This window comes from Astatotilapia calliptera, chromosome 10 (assembly GCF_964374335.1).
Source record: "Astatotilapia calliptera chromosome 10, fAstCal68.1, whole genome shotgun sequence".
In the NCBI taxonomy this organism is placed as follows: domain Eukaryota; kingdom Metazoa; phylum Chordata; class Actinopteri; order Cichliformes; family Cichlidae; genus Astatotilapia; species Astatotilapia calliptera.
Genome location: NC_137431.1, coordinates 16,103,690 through 16,124,579, shown reverse-complemented (window position 1 = coordinate 16,124,579; position 20,890 = coordinate 16,103,690). Strand labels below are relative to the sequence as shown.

General features: G+C 41.8%; 3 protein-coding genes and 1 pseudogene across 5 annotated transcripts in view; 1 reads left to right on the top strand and 3 right to left on the bottom strand.

Annotated features, from left to right (window-relative positions):
- Positions 1-20,890, top strand: part of LOC145431562 (uncharacterized) — a 50,451-nt pseudogene that overhangs the window by 16,081 nt on the left and 13,480 nt on the right. The gene's annotated exons all lie outside the window — the stretch shown is intronic.
- Positions 928-4,892, bottom strand: LOC113030514 (uncharacterized; the record flags this gene model as incomplete). Its single annotated transcript, XM_080307536.1, has 7 exons — positions 928-2,724; positions 2,957-3,040; positions 3,191-3,352; positions 3,455-3,593; positions 3,762-3,870; positions 3,965-4,269; positions 4,466-4,892. Coding segments are annotated over 7 exons (1,320 nt in total), but the record flags the coding sequence as incomplete, so codon positions are not given.
- Positions 4,843-8,722, bottom strand: LOC145431585 (uncharacterized). The gene is made up of 6 exons (XM_080307608.1): positions 8,680-8,722; positions 8,156-8,460; positions 6,093-7,455; positions 5,592-5,896; positions 5,084-5,499; positions 4,843-4,981 (listed from the first exon to the last, which is right to left on the bottom strand). Exons 1-5 carry the CDS (start codon positions 8,720-8,722, stop codon positions 5,347-5,349), a joined length of 2,169 nt encoding a protein of 722 aa, XP_080163734.1. The 3' UTR covers positions 4,843-4,981; positions 5,084-5,346.
- LOC113030935 (uncharacterized) lies at positions 8,669-19,829 on the bottom strand. Of its 2 annotated transcripts, XM_080307535.1 has the most exons (19): positions 19,486-19,829; positions 19,079-19,113; positions 18,131-18,305; positions 17,339-17,545; positions 17,126-17,236; positions 16,792-16,891; positions 15,744-15,811; positions 15,574-15,644; positions 15,400-15,482; positions 15,203-15,314; positions 14,946-15,086; positions 14,631-14,731; positions 14,282-14,447; positions 11,911-11,995; positions 10,909-11,820; positions 10,408-10,712; positions 10,206-10,314; positions 9,899-10,037; positions 8,669-9,796 (listed from the first exon to the last, which is right to left on the bottom strand). In XM_080307535.1, exons 3-19 carry the CDS (start codon positions 18,294-18,296, stop codon positions 9,625-9,627), a joined length of 3,048 nt encoding a protein of 1,015 aa, XP_080163661.1. In that variant the 5' UTR covers positions 18,297-18,305; positions 19,079-19,113; positions 19,486-19,829; the 3' UTR covers positions 8,669-9,624. The 2 variants fall into 2 exon arrangements, with proteins under 2 accessions (XP_080163661.1, XP_080163660.1); XM_080307534.1 differs by lacking the exons at positions 19,079-19,113; positions 19,486-19,829 and having other exon boundaries at positions 18,131-19,048.

The window sequence follows — 20,890 nt, the reverse complement described above, 5'->3', positions numbered from 1 at the left end:
ATTTTCTTCAGGGCAGGAGAAACTATTTCTAAGAAAAGAAACAGACTCAGCCAGCGCACAGTAACACTAATCCTCTTGTTAACTGTAAATAACAAAAGGGCTACCTTACATTGATCATGTTTTTACTTTGCAAGTTCTTGATTAGGGGTGGGTTTTGATTATCGCCTTTCTGATTACAATCCATGCTAAATTGAATAAAGTGATATTGATTCATTAAAATCCCGTGTCGATTTGTAAATTAACGTTATTATGCCTGAAACGCCAGCATCTCAGGTTAAACCTCACAACATGTCGTCAAACACCATGCAGCTAAAACAGTAACTGGGAGCAGGTTTACGGATTCTGCATACAAACGTGAACACAGAGCGCGGACCCGACGCGTCAGAGTCAGATTTTGATGTGTCGGCGGGTCCGCGCTGTGTTTGCCTCTTTTTTTCCCCGCTGGCTTCTGCAGCTGCAGGTTTCATAACTCTCTGTTTACATCTCTAATTAAGTCTCACATGTGTCAGCTTTCTTTTAATAGATACGAAATTATGGATATATACTGTTAAATGATCAGACTTGTAATATTTCTGACTGAGGCAAAACTCTCCAGATTCCAAACAAATTGAATCGGATCCTGTATCGAATCAAAATGATTCTACAAATCAGTGACGATGCAGCCCTACTCAGCTTCCTAAGCATTTTCCCTTTCCAGTTCACAATCAATCCCACCCCTAGGTCAAAAATATGTATAGGAATTGGCCTAATCTAATATTTTGTATGAACCTGTCCAGCTGATTAAACGACAAGTAGATGGAGGCAGGACTTCACAGCAGGGGCATACTCCATAATGTGCTGTGCATTATCATATGTATATTATATATATTGCTCACTTATTGTATTTACCAACATCAAGGAGTTATGGGCAAAGAAAGGCCACCATAGTGCATGTTTAAATAGGGAAAGTTTATTGATCAAAATGTATTACGCAAATACGCATTACATTTTTTTCAGCCCCCCAATCGAGAAAACAAAACCAATTACATGTTCAAAGCAACGGAACGGTGGCCCAATATCAGAGAGAACTCCACTCTTGAGTGAGCAGTGATAATTGAGCAGTCCGTTTTATTTTGCAGATTCAAGCTGCTCTTCAAAATTTTCACCACCAGATGTCACCGGAGAGGACTGTGTTGAAAAGCTTCGAGTAATGAACCGTTTTTCAATACAAGCTTCAGTGCTTCGGAAAGCTTCATTTGGCCATCACTACACAGGAGACTGGCGGGCTTTACAAACAGTTTTCAGGGCTAATATTTCTCTGCATTAGTCGCCAATTACGCGTTAAACCACACCAGTACCGCTGAATCTATTCACTCTTCCAAGTGCATCAACAAAAACATTCCGTAATGAAACGGGGTCCAGTGTGTCACATTTTAAAGTCCCCCTACTCGCCCGACTAAGGATACTAGAGTTCCGCTGTGCTAAGATACTTAGACCAACTTAAAACTTAAATTAAAAATAGATAACGTAGATTAATTATAGCATCAGTCGACAAATTTGCAAGTATGAAGTAAGGTTAATTATTATTAATAATAAATAATACTTTTTATAAAAATAAAAAGTTTATAAATAAAACTTTTTATTCATTGCACAATACTGTCACTTTAAAAAATTTTTTTTTTATATAGTTACACCATAATCAATAGCATAGATAGTGACAGATTAAAGGCAATAGCATTGTTGTGTTATTAAGCCATTGGTCTAGCATGTGCAACCAGGACACCGATTCCTTGATTCTACAAATCATTCTTCCATAATTCTTTTTGACAGTGCTGGTGGAAAGTGCCTTAAAACTTTTACAGATGTTAGACTGAATCGGACATTGCTAGAAAAAATATTAGAGCCCAACCTGATTCCCTCACTGTGAGAGTCACAGCATCCTGTCAGTGTATGTACTCCCTGATTAATATGGCAAGGAATGACTTATTTGAATGCCGCTTTTTTCACATCTCTGTAGGTCAGTCTTTTTTAGCTACACCACAGAACTCTCAAATGTGCATTTATCTTGTACACAAACGCCTCACAGCTATACCATACCATCGACAGTCAGCTGTGGACACTCTCTTTCAGCATTTGGTTGCTGTGCACTACGTTTCATTTGGAGTCATGAGGGACATGTCTCTATTTCTATGTCCAGGACCAAAATATGTTGGTTGTAACAAGCGGTTATTTGAGTTACTGTTGCCTAATAAAATGGGTGGTAAGTGTATAAAATGATCTAAAAAGACTGAATGTCAAATGCTATCCAAGTTACAGGTGCCTGAACACTCTTGGGACAATGCATTACAAAAACATTCTTTAATAAAACACTGAAACCACAACAGCTTCTGCTCCACGGTGAATAACTTCTTACAAAAATTGTGAACATGCTTCACTTCATTTTTCTGTACAGTTCCATCTGATACACATGGTACAGTATCAAAAGGGTTTGGAAAGGTGAAACAAATTCTTCTATGTAGTTTATTTAAAAAAGAACTTTTGCTGCGTAGATGCATCTAGTCTTGTTGTTCTAACAGCATAACAATTATACATAAAGGTTGAGAAGGTGTGCTCTTTAGCTCTGCTCCAGATTCATCATTTTCTGAAAGCCTTTACATATCCTCCACACTCCATTTATAGGCCGCTTCCTGCACAGCCTTTTTATCTGCCATCCTCTGGTAGCGTTTCTGTTCAAAACCATTTGACCTGCAAGACACAAATAAAATAACCCTATTAATTATGATACGACAAGCTAAAAGGCCAAAGACAATCCATTCAATTAGGCGCAAATTTAATATAGACGTGGAAAAAAATGATCACAATTTCTTTACCATTAATGTGCAAAATGACAAACTGATGTGTGTATTAAAAACATTCAATATTAAACTACAGTTCTGTCCTCAACAGTTTTCCTCTGTCACCGATGCACAAACTCTACCTGTCAACTCCGTCCCAGCGGTACCCCGGTGGAATATTGAACCGGTTTGGAGGTGGAGCAGGGCCTTTATATCGAGGTTTCTCTACAAAAATCAAAACAAACATACAAATAAATAAAAATACAAACAGTAGCAAAAGCAAAACTGCTGCTATTTAAAAGCTTCTTACAAGGATTGACCTGGTGAAATAAAATAAAGTCATAAATAAAATAAAACATATGTAATGTTAAATATCTTGTGTTTTTGTGCCACGGTCCTTTTTACGCCTGCGCATTGCAGCCATAGGATCGCCTTCTCTTTCCTGTTCTCTCAACATGCGGTCAAGATCCTCAAGTGGCTTAAGGGCTTCGCGCAGCGCTTCCTTAAGTTTCTGGTGATGCATCTGGATCTGTGCCAACCTATACATACATTTTAACATAAACCATTGAACCACTTTTATAATTTTTTATGTGGATATAATCACATAAACTGTGATATTTGAAATGATCATGCACATTTACCCTTTTCCCCACTGAGCGTATTTCTCGTCTCTTGCCGCTTTTTCACCAGCTTTCTTTTTCTGTTCATTTCTCTCTGAATTCAGATCCCTCCTTTTGCCACTTTTGTCTCTGAAAATCGTCTGAGCCTTACGCGATTCATCTGGTCAAAGGGGATGAATGGGTAAGTATGTAGAAACTTCATTATTTAATTTTAGGACTAAATAAAATACGACAATATAGATGATAAGCTGAAATGAGATGCAAAGCTGTATGAAGCTCTTCAATCAATGGGTGTAAAAAAATCTTAAGAGAGAAAAGTTGATGAAACCTTCAAGTGGCTGATTGTGTTTTTCTCTGCGTCTGTTCTCCTTTTGCTCTTTCCTTAAAATGTCCACAGAAACCAGGCCTGCCTTTCCACCAGATAGCATCCTTTGGCCCTGGTTATAAAAAAAAAAAAAGACAATTGAAAAATATAACATTTGAGTGAAATCAGATTTGACATTAATCTTTGTTCCAACACAGTCTGCTTACCTGTGACTGGCCTGGCCTACGAGGTGGTGACAAATCTCCATCCGAGTCCCTTCCACTCGGTGGCTGCCCCCTGGGTGGAGACTGGTCAGAGTCTGAGCCCCGTTTAGTTTTTGAGGGCCTCCTTGGGGGAGATTGGTCGGAGTCTGAGGCGTTTCCCTTCAGGGGCCTTTTCCTCGGGGGAGACGGATCCGAGTCTGAATCATGTCTATTCTGACCCTTCTTAGCCACCGCTGACCGATGAGGATCCGGTGAGCGTTTTTTACTTAACAAGGATGAGCTGAGCTTGCTTTTGTTGGAGGCTGAATCTGACAAAGACACAGTTAATTTGTTAATTTTCATTTTGTAATGCCTTTTGGACAAAAATTAAAGATTTATTATTAGATCAAGCTATGTCTTTAAAATAAATTTCAATTCAAAACTCATGTTAAATGGGTCTCTGCTTTTTACTTTTATTCATATGCCACACCAGATTCCACTTTACAATTTAAATGGATCACTCACCTTTACTTTGCATTTTTTCTGACTTTCCTGAACACTGTCTTGGTGGTGACAAGTCTGGGGAGTCATGGCGTCTTCTCCTGGGAGGAGAGACATCTGGAGAGTCGTGAGGTCTAGTCCTGGGAGGAGAGACATCAGGAGAGTCATGACGTCTTCTCCTGGGAGGAGAGACATCTGGAGAGTCGTGAGGTCTAGTCCTGGGAGGAGAGACATCAGGAGAGTCGTGACGTCTTGTCCTGTGAGGAGAGACATCCGGAGAGTACTTCCGACTTCTCTTTGGTGGAGAGATGTCTGGAGAGTCATGCCGGGTCTTTTTGACAGGAGAATCCTGTCCTCTTCTCTTTGAGTTAAATATCTTGTGTTTTTGTGCCACGGTCCTTTTTACGCCTGCGCATTGCAGCCATAGGATCGCCTTCTCTTTCCTGTTCTCTCAACATGCGGTCAAGATCCTCAAGTGGCTTAAGGGCTTCGCGCAGCGCTTCCTTAAGTTTCTGCTGATGCATCTGGATCTGTGCCAACCTATACATACATTTTAACATAAACCATTGAACCACTTTTATAATTTTTTATGTGGATATAATCACATAAACTGTGATATTTGAAATGATCATGCACATTTACCCTTTTCCCCACTGAGCGTATTTCTCGTCTCTTGCCGCTTTTTCACCAGCTTTCTTTTTCTGTTCATTTCTCTCTGAATCCAGATCCCTCCTTTTGCCACTTTTGTCTCTGAAAATCGTCTGAGCCTTACGCGATTCATCTGGTCAAAGGGGATGAATGGGTAAGTATGTAGAAACTTCATTATTTAATTTTAGGACTAAATAAAATACGACAATATAGATGATAAGCTGAAATGAGATGCAAAGCTGTATGAAGCTCTTCAATCAATGGGTGTAAAAAAATCTTAAGAGAGAAAAGTTGATGAAATCTTCAAGTGGCTGATTGTGTTTTTCTCTGCGTCTGTTCTCCTTTTGCTCTTTCCTTAAAATGTCCACAGAAACCAGGCCTGCCTTTCCACCAGATAGCATCCTTTGGCCCTGGTTATAAAAAAAAAAAGACAATTGAAAAATATAACATTTGAGTGAAATCAGATTTGACATTAATCTTTGTTCCAACACAGTCTGCTTACCTGTGACTGGCCTGGCCTACGAGGTGGTGACAAATCTCCATCCGAGTCCCTTCCACTCGGTGGCTGCCCCCTGGGTGGAGACTGGTCAGAGTCTGAGCCCCGTTTAGTTTTTGAGGGCCTCCTTGGGGGAGATTGGTCGGAGTCTGAGGCGTTTCCCTTCAGGGGCCTTTTCCTCGGGGGAGACGGATCCGAGTCTGAATCATGTCTATTCTGACCCTTCTTAGCCACCGCTGACCGATGAGGATCCGGTGAGCGTTTTTTACTTAACAAGGATGAGCTGAGCTTGCTTTTGTTGGAGGCTGAATCTGACAAAGACACAGTTAATTTGTTAATTTTCATTTTGTAATGCCTTTTGGACAAAAATTAAAGATTTAGTATTAGATCAAGCTATGTCTTTAAAATAAATTTCAATTCAAAACTCATGTTAAATGGGTCTCTGCTTTTTACTTTTATTCATATGCCACACCAGATTCCACTTTACAATTTAAATGGATCACTGACCTTTACTTTGCATTTTTTCTGACTTTCCTGAACACTGTCTTGGTGGTGACAAGCCTGGGGAGTCATGGCGTCTTCTCCTGGGAGGAGAGACATCTGGAGAGTCGTGACGTCTTCTCTTGGGAGGAGAGACATCTGGAGAGTCATGACGTCTTCTCCTGGGAGGAGAGACATCAGGAGAGTCGTGACGTCTTCTCTTGGGAGGAGAGACATCTGGAGAGTTGTGATGTCTAGTCCTGGGAGGAGAGACATCTGGAGAGTCATGACGTCTTCTCCTGGGAGGAGAGACATCTGGAGAGTCGTGAGGTCTAGTCCTGTGAGGAGAGACATCAGGAGAGTCGTGACGTCTTCTCCTGGGAGGAGAGACATCTGGAGAGTCGTGAGGTCTAGTCCTGTGAGGAGAGACATCTGGAGAGTCATGACGTCTTCTCTTGGGAGGAGAGACAACAGGAGAGTCGTGACGTCTTCTCTTGGGAGGAGAGACATCTGGAGAGTCATGAGGTCTAGTCCTGGGAGGAGAGACATCTGGAGAGTCATGACGTCTTCTCCTGGGAGGAGAGACATCTGGAGAGTCGTGAGGTCTAGTCCTGGGAGGAGAGACATCTGGAGAGTCATGACGTCTTCTCCTGGGAGGAGAGACATCTGGAGAGTCGTGAGGTCTAGTCCTGGGAGGAGAGACATCTGGAGAGTCATGACGTCTTCTCCTGGGAGGAGAGACATCTGGAGAGTCGTGAGGTCTAGTCCTGGGAGGAGAGACATCTGGAGAGTCATGACGTCTTCTCCTGGGAGGAGAGACATCTGGAGAGTCGTGAGGTCTAGTCCTGGGAGGAGAGACATCAGGAGAGTCGTGACGTCTTCTCTTGGGAGGAGAGACATCTGGAGAGTCATGAGGTCTAGTCCTGGGAGGAGAGACATCTGGAGAGTCATGACGTCTTCTCCTGGGAGGAGAGACATCTGGAGAGTCGTGAGGTCTAGTCCTGGGAGGAGAGACATCTGGAGAGTCATGACGTCTTCTCCTGGGAGGAGAGACATCTGGAGAGTCGTGAGGTCTAGTCCTGGGAGGAGAGACATCAGGAGAGTCATGATGTCTTCTCCTGGGAGGAGAGACATCTGGAGAGTCGTGAGGTCTAGTCCTGGGAGGAGAGACATCAGGAGAGTCGTGACGTCTTGTCCTGTGAGGAGAGACATTCGGAGAGTACTTCCGACTTCTCTTTGGTGGAGAGATGTCTGGAGAGTCATGCCGGGTCTTTTTGACAGGAGAATCCTGTCCTCTTCTCTTTGAGTTAAATATCTTGTGTTTTTGTGCCACGGTCCTTTTTACGCCTGCGCATTGCAGCCATAGGATCGCCTTCTCTTTCCTGTTCTCTCAACATGCGGTCAAGATCCTCAAGTGGCTTAAGGGCTTCGCGCAGCGCTTCCTTAAGTTTCTGGTGATGCATCTGGATCTGTGCCAACCTATACATACATTTTAACATAAACCATTGAACCACTTTTATAATTTTTTATGTGGATATAATCACATAAACTGTGATATTTGAAATGATCATGCACATTTACCCTTTTCCCCACTGAGCGTATTTCTCGTCTCTTGCCGCTTTTTCACCAGCTTTCTTTTTCTGTTCATTTCTCTCTGAATCCAGATCCCTCCTTTTGCCACTTTTGTCTCTGAAAATCGTCTGAGCCTTACGCGATTCATCTGGTCAAAGGGGATGAATGGGTAAGTATGTAGAAACTTCATTATTTAATTTTAGGACTAAATAAAATACGACAATATAGATGATAAGCTGAAATGAGATGCAAAGCTGTATGAAGCTCTTCAATCAATGGGTGTAAAAAAATCTTAAGAGAGAAAAGTTGATGAAACCTTCAAGTGGCTGATTGTGTTTTTCTCTGCGTCTGTTCTCCTTTTGCTCTTTCCTTAAAATGTCCACAGAAACCAGGCCTGCCTTTCCACCAGATAGCATCCTTTGGCCCTGGTTATAAAAAAAAAAAAGACAATTGAAAAATATAACATTTGAGTGAAATCGGATTTGACATTAATCTTTGTTCCAACACAGTCTGCTTACCTGTGACTGGCCTGGCCTACGAGGTGGTGACAAATCTCCATCCGAGTCCCTTCCACTCGGTGGCTGCCCCCTGGGTGGAGACTGGTCAGAGTCTGAGCCCCGTTTAGTTTTTGAGGGCCTCCTTGGGGGAGATTGGTCGGAGTCTGAGGCGTTTCCCTTCAGGGGCCTTTTCCTCGGGGGAGACGGATCCGAGTCTGAATCATGTCTATTCTGACCCTTCTTAGCCACCGCTGACCGATGAGGATCCGGTGAGCGTTTTTTACTTAACAAGGATGAGCTGAGCTTGCTTTTGTTGGAGGCTGAATCTGACAAAGACACAGTTAATTTGTTAATTTTCATTTTGTAATGCCTTTTGGACAAAAATTAAAGATTTATTATTAGATCAAGCTATGTCTTTAAAATAAATTTCAATTCAAAACTCATGTTAAATGGGTCTCTGCTTTTTACTTTTATTCATATGCCACACCAGATTCCACTTTACAATTTAAATGGATCACTCACCTTTACTTTGCATTTTTTCTGACTTTCCTGAACACTGTCTTGGTGGTGACAAGTCTGGGGAGTCATGGCGTCTTCTCCTGGGAGGAGAGACATCTGGAGAGTCGTGACGTCTTCTCTTGGGAGGAGAGACATCTGGAGAGTCATGACGTCTTCTCCTGGGAGGAGAGACATCAGGAGAGTCGTGACGTCTTCTCTTGGGAGGAGAGACATCTGGAGAGTTGTGATGTCTAGTCCTGGGAGGAGAGACATCTGGAGAGTCATGACGTCTTCTCCTGGGAGGAGAGACATCTGGAGAGTCGTGAGGTCTAGTCCTGTGAGGAGAGACATCAGGAGAGTCGTGACGTCTTCTCCTGGGAGGAGAGACATCTGGAGAGTCGTGAGGTCTAGTCCTGTGAGGAGAGACATCTGGAGAGTCATGACGTCTTCTCTTGGGAGGAGAGACAACAGGAGAGTCGTGACGTCTTCTCTTGGGAGGAGAGACATCTGGAGAGTCATGAGGTCTAGTCCTGGGAGGAGAGACATCTGGAGAGTCATGACGTCTTCTCCTGGGAGGAGAGACATCTGGAGAGTCGTGAGGTCTAGTCCTGGGAGGAGAGACATCTGGAGAGTCATGACGTCTTCTCCTGGGAGGAGAGACATCTGGAGAGTCGTGAGGTCTAGTCCTGGGAGGAGAGACATCAGGAGAGTCATGACGTCTTCTCCTGGGAGGAGAGACATCTGGAGAGTCGTGAGGTCTAGTCCTGGGAGGAGAGACATCTGGAGAGTCATGACGTCTTCTCCTGGGAGGAGAGACATCTGGAGAGTCGTGAGGTCTAGTCCTGGGAGGAGAGACATCAGGAGAGTCGTGACGTCTTGTCCTGTGAGGAGAGACATCCGGAGAGTACTTCCGACTTCTCTTTGGTGGAGAGATGTCTGGAGAGTCATGCCGGGTCTTTTTGACAGGAGAATCCTGTCCTCTTCTCTTTGAGTTAAATATCTTGTGTTTTTGTGCCACGGTCCTTTTTACGCCTGCGCATTGCAGCCATAGGATCGCCTTCTCTTTCCTGTTCTCTCAACATGCGGTCAAGATCCCCAAGTGGCTTAAGGGCTTCGCGCAGCGCTTCCTTAAGTTTCTGGTGATGCATCTGGATCTGTGCCAACCTATACATACATTTTAACATAAACCATTGAACCACTTTTATAATTTTTTATGTGGATATAATCACATAAACTGTGATATTTGAAATGATCATGCACATTTACCGTTTTCCCCACTGAGCGTATTTCTCGTCTGTTGCCGCTTTTTCACCAGCTTTCTTTTTCTGTTCATTTCTCTCTGAATCCAGATCCCTCCTTTTGCCACTTTTGTCTCTGAAAATCGTCTGAGCCTTACGCGATTCATCTGGTCAAAGGGGATGAATGGGTAAGTATGTAGAAACTTCATTATTTAATTTTAGGACTAAATAAAATACGACAATATAGATGATAAGCTGAAATGAGATGCAAAGCTGTATGAAGCTCTTCAATCAATGGGTGTAAAAAAATCTTAAGAGAGAAAAGTTGATGAAACCTTCAAGTGGCTGATTGTGTTTTTCTCTGCGTCTGTTCTCCTTTTGCTCTTTCCTTAAAATGTCCACAGAAACCAGGCCTGCCTTTCCACCAGATAGCATCCTTTGGCCCTGGTTATAAAAAAAAAAAAGACAATTGAAAAATATAACATTTGAGTGAAATCAGATTTGACATTAATCTTTGTTCCAACACAGTCAGCTTACCTGTGACTGGCCTGGCCTACGAGGTGGTGACAAATCTCCATCCGAGTCCCTTCCACTCGGTGGCTGCCCCCTGGGTGGAGACTGGTCAGAGTCTGAGCCCCGTTTAGTTTTTGAGGGCCTCCTTGGGGGAGATTGGTCGGAGTCTGAGGCGTTTCCCTTCAGGGGCCTTTTCCTCGGGGGAGACGGATCCGAGTCTGAATCATGTCTATTCTGACCCTTCTTAGCCACCGCTGACCGATGAGGATCCGGTGAGCGTTTTTTACTTAACAAGGATGAGCTGAGCTTGCTTTTGTTGGAGGCTGAATCTGACAAAGACACAGTTAATTTGTTAATTTTCATTTTGTAATGCCTTTTGGACAAAAATTAATGATTTATTATTAGATCAAGCTATGTCTTTAAAATAAATTTCAATTCAAAACTCATGTTAAATGGGTCTCTGCTTTTTACTTTTATTCATATGCCACACCAGATTCCACTTTACAATTTAAATGGATCACTGACCTTTACTTTGCATTTTTTCTGACTTTCCTGAACACTGTCTTGGTGGTGACAAGTCTGGGGAGTCATGGCGTCTTCTCCTGGGAGGAGAGACATCTGGAGAGTCATGACGTCTTCTCCTGGGAGGAGAGACATCAGGAGAGTCGTGACGTCTTCTCTTGGGAGGAGAGACATCTGGAGAGTTGTGATGTCTAGTCCTGGGAGGAGAGACATCTGGAGAGTCATGACGTCTTCTCCTGGGAGGAGAGACATCTGGAGAGTCGTGAGGTCTAGTCCTGTGAGGAGAGACATCAGGAGAGTCGTGACGTCTTCTCCTGGGAGGAGAGACATCTGGAGAGTCGTGAGGTCTAGTCCTGTGAGGAGAGACATCTGGAGAGTCATGACGTCTTCTCTTGGGAGGAGAGACAACAGGAGAGTCGTGACGTCTTCTCTTGGGAGGAGAGACATCTGGAGAGTCGTGAGGTCTAGTCCTGGGAGGAGAGACATCTGGAGAGTCGTGAGGTCTAGTCCTGGGAGGAGAGACATCTGGAGAGTCATGAGGTCTAGTCCTGGGAGGAGAGACATCTGGAGAGTCATGACGTCTTCTCCTGGGAGGAGAGACATCTGGAGAGTCGTGAGGTCTAGTCCTGGGAGGAGAGACATCTGGAGAGTCATGACGTCTTCTCCTGGGAGGAGAGACATCAGGAGAGTCGTGACGTCTTGTCCTGTGAGGAGAGACATCCGGAGAGTACTTCCGACTTCTCTTTGGTGGAGAGATGTCTGGAGAGTCATGCCGGGTCTTTTTGACAGGAGAATCCTGTCCTCTTCTCTTTGAAGACAACTCGGGTGAGTCATGTAGACCTCTGCTTAATGAGCCAGCCTCTGTATTTTGATGTTCTTTTCCATTTCCTTCCTCTGTGTCATCATTTTGATCCACTTTTAGGAGAGGAAGTAAAACTATAGTAAACAACAGTCTTAACTTAATATTGCACAAATCCCCCCCTACTTCTGTGACTTCTTATTTACCTCCAATTGCTTTCCATCTGTTGCTGGTCCTAAAAACTTCCATCTGTTTCACTTCCTCAGGTCGATCATCAATCACCTCAGCAATCTGAACAGTTAACAAGAGATTAAGTTTTAAAACAGAACTTGTTGACATAACAAAATTACCCAAACTATAAGCATACCCATTTAATACAATAGATTAGATTTCAGCATTAAGTAAATGGCCTGTATTTGTATAGCGCTTTACTTAGTCCCTAAGGACCCCAAAGCACTTTACACGTTCAGTCATCCACCCATTCACACACACTGGTGATGGCAAGCTAAATTGTAGCCACAGCCGCCCTGAGGCGCACTGACAGAGGCGAGGCTGCCGGTGTTCCAGATCTACTGGCGTTTAGATCAACTGGCGTTAGTCGAACAGATGTGTGGCAGACTTCTGTTTCAGGAGCTGCTACCTACAGACTAGCAAAAAAACGCCAAATGTGTCATCTGTGACACTTGTGAGGTTATCTCAAACACACTCCGTCAGTCTTGATGCTGTTGAACAACAAAATGTTTAAAAATGTGGCGAGTTTACCTAGGGTTATCCTCATGCGCGACGCGATCGCGAAAACAGCAAACAATTAACACCATGCCGATGTTGTTCACAGGACAACAAGAGTAAACGATCGGGAGACTCTTGTTGTCGTTATCGTTCCCCTCACACGGTTTGTTTCTCCGAATTCAGCGTTTTTGCTTCACAACTAAAGCGAGCAGTTTACTTTGTGTGCACTAACATGGACTCGAGTCAACCAGTGCCACCACTGGCCAAGTGCCACAGCCTACAGCCAGATCAACTTGTGACACACATCTGCAGCACGTCTGAATTCGTTTCATGCACAAACATTTTAGAGTTGGTTGTTATATACAGTCTGTATAAGTGTGGTTAATCTAATAAACATTTGTAAGGAGATGGCAGTTACTGTGAATGTACAGCAGTTACACAGTGATTAGTAATAAACAGTCAGACAATGACCCTGACTTTCTCATTCAGTCTTGTAGATTGAATGCACCTTCTGTGGAAAGTGGTACCACACAGTGTGTGTGGACTTCCCCTGTGCAGAAGGCGACTACAAATGTTGTGCATGTTAAATAAACAGAAAAAAGTGATCCCTGTTGTCTTTGCTTACTGATTGTTTTCAGTGTTGACAAGCCACATTGCTGCCATTGCATCTTTCAACATGTTTGTGGGTAGATTTGGATGTACCAGGGGTAAGTGCAGCCACTCAGCCTCTACTCAATGTCATCATAGCAAGTTAATCTAGTAGTGGGCTATGGTATTTGGCCACAGGTGGCAGCAGTGGACTGACCTCCATTTGAAACTGCTCCAGCTGCTGTGTGATAGTGGATCTGCTACAAATTGAAGATCATATGGAAGTTTTGGAAATTAACCCTTGTATTATGTTGAAAAACAAAAAAGTGACATTGATTTTGTTGCGGGTCATTTTGACCCATACTGTGTAAATCCACTCAGAATTGTCAAGAAACTGCAATAAAACAATAGCACCTTTATTTTCCATCAGATAAACATGTAGAACACAGACATACAACAGTGACTTTCCATAACTATTTTAGGAACAATTTGGTTTTTCGTTCTTACAAACACGTATTTTGAACTTGCCCAACGTTCTCAGTTTTTCAATGCTCAACATTTTCGATTTTGTCCACATGATGGACAGAATGTAACTGTGTGCTTTCTGCAGATGTACTTCTTGTATTTCTCACAAAAAGTGCTTGTTTTCAAACAGGAATCTTCCTAACTAAGATTTAAAACAAAAGATTTCTACGTCTCCTCCAGTCTCACAAACAGAACCAATCGACACACCTGAGTCACTGACTTTCTTATATCCACTCACTCTCACTGGCTCTGTTTATTACTAATCACTGTGTAACTGCTGTAAATTCACAGTAACTGCCATCTCCTTACAAATCTTCATTGGATTAACCACACTTATACAGACTGCATATAACTACCAACTCTCCAGCCATGTTGATGGATTGCCTATATTGGCTGGAAATATTAATTTCCAGAGAAAGGACACAGACAGATGATGCTTACAGGATGTGATGTGACAACACTAATGAAATATTGACGTGTCATATTTGTCCAAGGCGTATTTCATTGTTATGGAAAAAGAGAATATTAAAATCATGATGACCAATTGGAGCAGTGATTTCTATGACTTTGTGTATATAATTTGGAATTTTGTACAAATGTAGGCCAATAAGGAATATATGATATCATTTCATTCTTTTCAAACAGACACAATTGAAAGGTACAAATGTATTTTGCATGAAACACTGGGTTTAACAAAAACAACAACATTATCAGTACCCTCAGGTGAGGAAGTACCTTGTTCATGTGTGGTGGCAGCTGGGGACCTATGAAGCCAACACTGTTGTGAGGCATGGTGGCGATGGTGCGTGGGCTCACCACCGGCTGGGGAGATGCCTGACCAGATATGCCAGCGTTATGGTTCAAGTGGCTGTAGTCCCCAGTTTTTCCCACATCTGTGCACCTGATGACATGGAAAAAAGAATATTAACCATGACAAAGCATCAACATTATAACATTAGGTTATAATAATACATTTTCTACAAGAAAAGTGAGAATAAACATGTCTACATTATTAAATAATGATGGGAAAAGTTCTACTGAAGGAATAAGCCTAGAATGTTTAAAAATACCGATGTTTACTCACTTGATGTAGAAGAGGACATAGGCCTGCTGGTTGAGAACAGTGCTAATGTCACTGACTGACACGGACGAGTCATTCATCTGAAACCACTGCTCATTGCTGGCCTGTGAGACAGAATGAGAGAGATGTGACACAGCAGATTCAGTTTCTGAATTGAATTTGAGCTAAAAAGAAGAATCTTATGGTTATATAGGGGTCTTTTTTTTCTTTCTTTCAATGCATACAAAGTAGTTTTCTGCTGAAATGTGTTGTTTATGGTGTTTGTTTGTTTGTACTACGCAACAGCAGCATTCAAACAGATTCGGGCACAGCCAGTACCTTAATATAGCAGAAATAGTGTCCAGTATGACAACTCAATCCAGAGTGAACCAGCACAGCATACAGCCTGTAGAGCTGGGGCTCCCCGTGGGACTGCGACATGAAGGGCCGCAGATCCAGATGCTCCAAATACTTCACATCCTGATGACCACCAAACAAAAAAATTCAAACATTACATGCAAATATCCTGTTTTATAATAAAACAAAGCATCTGTCATGTATCTTTATGACTTAAGCAGACACTATTGGCCATTTGCCTTTGTGATTTTGCCTCCACTGAAGTCTGCAAAGCGTTTGAGTGAGATGGTGAGCACATTGGCGCTGCGATGGATTGTAAATCTTTTTGAGGCCGTTACCATTTTGTTGCACCTGAAGGAAACAAACATTCAGCTTGTTGACAAAAATCACACCTAAACACTAAAACTCATCATGGTTTGGCATCTCTTTGACTTACTTGGTGCATTTATAAGCATTTTCACCACCCAGCTGTTCTGGCTTGACAAACTGCTCCAGAGCTTTGGAGACATTTGGAGCAGTCTATATGAACAGAGAGAGAGAGGAAAAACCTCACACTCCATAATGCAGAGAATACATAGTAGCAACGTCACTTTGAATGTTGTCCAATTACCTTAATTTCCAGAGTGACATCCAGAAAAGGGTCAAATGTATCTGAGACAGCTTTGCAGTTTAAACATTTAACTGAAACAGAAATCAGTGCTATGAGTATCACACAAGCTGTAAGACATAAAAAGACAAATAAAAGAAAAATAAATCAAACCTTAAAAAACAGTGACTTACCTCTGGATCTTAGGTACCCGCCAAACACTTGATGGATGAAAGAGGTTGCCTGCGTTTGCCTGTCCAATCTATAATAAAAAGATAAAGCACAAAAGTTAACTAATAAGGACAGTGCAACAATTAACTGACTGACCATTTATTTTTTAGCATTTTGGAACCAGACAATCACTTTACAGTATTCAAGTAGCAGAAAAGACAATAGGAGGAATTGGAGCACGATTAATTACTTAAGAGGCCATCTGCTGCTACACGGGAAGAATTGATTTGATGAGAATTGACACTTTAGGTTCTTAAAAAAATAAATGAATTAATAAATTATTTTTAGGAGTCTAACAAGAAGCACAACACTCAGCCCAGTGCATCTGTTAAACGTGTAGTTTTGGTTAAATGTGCACATAGACTTCGAAGCTCTATAGTAACACATAGAAAAACCTGGATTTTCTGAATTTTGCTGCTGCAATAATAGCACTAATGCCATTAGGGTGAATAAGAGATGACCTGAGGGGTTGAGTGCTCCTGCTCACACTGCTTACCCTGTTGCCTCAGAAGAAATCTATACTAGACACTAAGTCTGGCAGCTCTCTGCCATAATCCCAGACACCTGTTTTACTACACGTTTAAGCCGCTTCTGATCTTTTCAAGCCCTGTTACCAAAACAAGCTACCACACCCAGTGTAAGAATACTTTCTGTGTTGGAGCAGTCAAGTTCATTAAAAAACTTGATATAATAATGAGGTATTATATCAAGTGGCTTGCCTAGTATGTAAACTGAGGTGTCAGTCAGGCAAGAGACTGAGGAATCTGCATTTCTGAAAAATACTCTCAGCAATTGAAGCATTAATAGTTAAAAGGAACTAGTATAAACTGCACTTCCTGAAAAACAGGATAAAGGATTTATTTCATATTCTCCTACTGTCACGGTGTTACCTCTACGTAGCTAATTATGGATCTTACTACATAATAAAGTGCAAACACTGTCAAGCCCAAGTAAAAATATTTTTGTGTGTTTAACTTGTTTAGAATGCATGCAATGTAAAATGACACTCACTTGGTTCCAGGTAAGCAGGACCTTTGCATAGCATCCACTGTGCACCGCAGGAATTCATGAGCATCTTCCTGGCTTCCATAGCGGAAGTGGTTTGCAATCCCTGTGTGAGGGGAACGAGGAAAAACAGAACCAAAAAACAAAGCAGGAGGTGAATTATTGTAAAGGATACCACAGTTAAATGCAAGTTTACACTTATTTAAAAACAGAATTCAAAATCCCTCCAGATTATTTCCCTCCAAAATTACAAAAGGTAAACAGTCACACAGCGCCTCCTATCATTAAAATATAGGTAAACACTTTGCACAGAGCACAGCAACAACAGTCATCCACTTACACCCAAGCTCATTGAGTACACCAATGGGCTTAATGACATTCCCAGAGTTGGTAAAAACCTGAATGATGTGGTTTTGCATGGTACACATCATACAGAACCCTGGCTCATGACCTGCAGCAGAGACAGAGACAAAATACTGAGTGAGTAAGGAGTGATACAATGTGAGAATCAGCGCAGGACTGCGTAACACCACTGTTGGTGAAATAAACTTACATGTTTTGGAGTGCTCCCGCGTCAGCATGTAGTTTGCTAAAGGAGGGGTGTAGCTGAGACACTGCAGGGCTGAGTTGAGGAAGCAGGTGTTCCCCATGTTCTGGAGGCCTGCACCAATGAGGTGAACCTGGGCCCAATTTAGGCTGAGCCGATCTGGTGAGAACAGCACCTTCTGGGGCAAGTCAATTCCATCGCCACTGCTGATCACTGACACACAGAGCCACAATTATTACTAAAAATCTGTTTCAATACATTTTAAAAAGGAGATAATTTAATGCCACCTTACTTATACAACCACACACTGGCACATGGCAAAGTCATGTCAGGACATCACAGTAATAGCTACAACTATTAACAGTTATATAATGTGATTCTGGCCACTGTGAAAAACTCCTAAACAGCCTCAGGAAGAAAGATAGGACAATTTGCCTTCTCCTTTGTTTCTGCTAAACAAGTTGGGCTGCCGGTCTTTATATAAAAACAGCAATTGCATCACGAGCTGAAGTGACTGATCATGCAAAGCTGGATGCATTACATAACTGGATGAATGAACGGAGAAGGGAAGCAGCAACACAACACCCACAAAAGCAGTTGTCAAACTTGTGTGAAAGCAGAAGCAAAAAGATTAGCTGTACGTTACTAAAACCAATTCTGACAAATATGGGTAAATAATGGCTAAAAAGTGTGGTTCCATATTTGCTAAAACTGGTTGGAAAACTATTCTGTCTGACAATAAAAATCTTCAAACAGCTTAAAAAGACATTTTGAAAAAAAGCCAGGCTTTGCTCTGACCTTGGTCCTTGGGCTGGTCCTCAGAGGAGGGTGTACTCTGAGGACCAGCCCCTTGGTCCTTGGGCTGGTCCTCAGAGGAGGGTGTACTGTTGTACACAGCAGCTCCAGGTCCGAGTCCGGCTGACTCGTGGTCAGACTTTTCTGAAGATCTGTCAACTATGGTCATTGTTCATAGCTGCATTAGGAACATAGACACATATGTTTATGAACTGAAAACAAAACAAAACAAAAAAAACAACAACAACTCATTGTTATTTTGGAAAAAGGGAAAGGGAAAGAAAACTTAAATACTACATCAATCCTACACTGGTTAGGTAGCAGTACAGTGAGTTTGGACAACAACAACTAAATACAAAAGCCACATTAACAGATTATACCCAATTTCGCTGTGCAAAAAACTGCACAATGACAATAAAAAGCTCTAAGTCTCTTATAGCTTATAGTTAAATAACGCTATATTAAACACTGCCCTCATACCATCGCCTAAACTTTCAGCAAACAAGTATCAGAAATTGTGTTAGATTGGATGATTTGTTTACATTCAAAAACAGACTAGCATAAGTGAGAGCCAAATATTAGTTTTTGACCGTTTGTTTTTATTTGAATCATCTTGTCAGATTCCTTTTAAATAACAAACACCAGTAGACAAGAGTAACTTTCGACATCTAATTTAACTCTGTCCAACTAACAAACTTAAAATATCGACAAAAATTAGTGTTTAGAAAACTCAAGAGGGGAAATGCCAGATAACCCACTCGACCGAGGAAATTTCCAAGTCGGAAGCACGTTTACAACAGAAGCAGCTGTTCCCTCCCACCTGCTCTTACAGAGTGGCTCACATTGGCTAAATGACGGCTGCTAGGCCTTTAACACGCAGCGTCGCAAAACCTCAAGAAAACACACAAAAAACCCTGATCATATCAGACGGAGAGCAAGTTGAGAGCTTACCAGTCTTGTCCAAATCCGAGATGGAATGACGCGCACTTAAAGAAGATGCAAAAACCATGGAAACCACATAAACATATTTGTACATTAACATAAAGCTGTTGTACACACACACACACACACATATGAAGAGAGAGAGAGAGTATGCATAGTATGCAAACGGCTACCAAACAGCCATCATAATTCGTCATACAATGAGAACAGAACAAATCAACAATTGACAATGACTAATTAATATTAAAATCTGTAATATAATGTATTGTTTGGAGTTTAGTCCGTTACTGTTACTATTTTTACCATTTCTTCTTGGAGCAACTGTAATCCACATAATTTCCTTAGGGATTAATAAAGTATTTTGATTCTGATTGTTTCAGGATGACCTGCCATTATCCAATGACACATCTGCTTACCTGTATCTTTTGCTCGTTTCTCCTCCTCTTCTTTTCTCTTTTTTCTAAACTGAGGACCTGATGGCTTTGAACTTTTCTTGTCCATCTTCCATTGGTTTTAATTTTGCACTGCAGTATGAACACCCATCCCTCAACCCAAGGATCACCACAACATGATCTAACACACCTTTCACAGATTCACTTTGTCTAGGGTGCATTTCTGAGATTTCACACAACCCAGGATTCAAATCATGAATACATAATGGGCTTGGATTTACATCATTATGAATGAAATGCGCTCTATTTGGAAGCAGCCGCCCCCTCCTCCCCTTTCGGTTGTGTGTGAGACTTTAAATCATCAAACTGTAAATTTTAAATTGTTATTGATCCCTTTATCCCTAGTCCTAAAGTGTATATTTATTTTCTTACTCTTCTTATATATATTGTTTGTTTACTTGCACTGATGTAACTGGAGCTTAGTCGTCTCCTTGTTCAGTCTGACGTCACTAGCCGTGTCTGGACCTAAAGTCTGCTGCAGGTCCATATATCAAACGATAACTATGGCATTACTAAGCGTTGAAAAACTGTCTAAAGTCTTTCATCTTTAATAAAATGATCAGCGTTCTGCTCTACCAGGTGTAACAATTGAGTTTAACATCCAGGCATCCATGAAAACGGAATTTATGACATTTAACGGAGTTAGAAGTTAGCAGGGAGTTAGCTCGCTAGCTTCTATCTAAATACAATATAGCATGTCCTGACTGCCGGGTTTTGGAAACAAATGAAAACGTACAGCTCTGCTATCACTTCCAACATAAATGAAGACAGAAAGCTAAACAGCAGTGACGTTTGTAGGGTTACTGAAGTTGGGCTAGCTGGTATATAATGATGTGCTACGTGACCGCTAGCAACACAGCTATGTTAGCATAATATAAACAAGCTAACTTTTTTCCCACTCGATAAAAGTTAAATGTAATCGCATGGCAGGATGCTGTAAAAGGACCAAACTTCAGCCAGGAGAACAACTGAGATAATCCATCCACAATACGAGGTTAGTCATTCATATACTGCTGCATGGGCTGGGCTGTAGTTACATCCTAAGGTTTTAAAAACTGAGCTTAAATAAATGATTAGCGGTAATAAAAGCTGAGGGAGGTCAACAGTGATCACTGACTGTTTTAGGAGCTTTTTGAGATTAAATAGAAGAAAATACAAAACATTAAACATGTTAACAACACAAAAGCCATATTAAACGCAGACTACTTTAGGCCCGGAAGTAGGATTTGTCACGTCATCACTTAACCATCGGATAGCATGTGAAATAGATGACACTTTCAACAGTTATGTCCAGATTAAGGGGGACTACAGAAGTGTGAAAGAGAGAAAGAAATTTAAATAAATACAGCATATTTGTGCTTCACAGTCA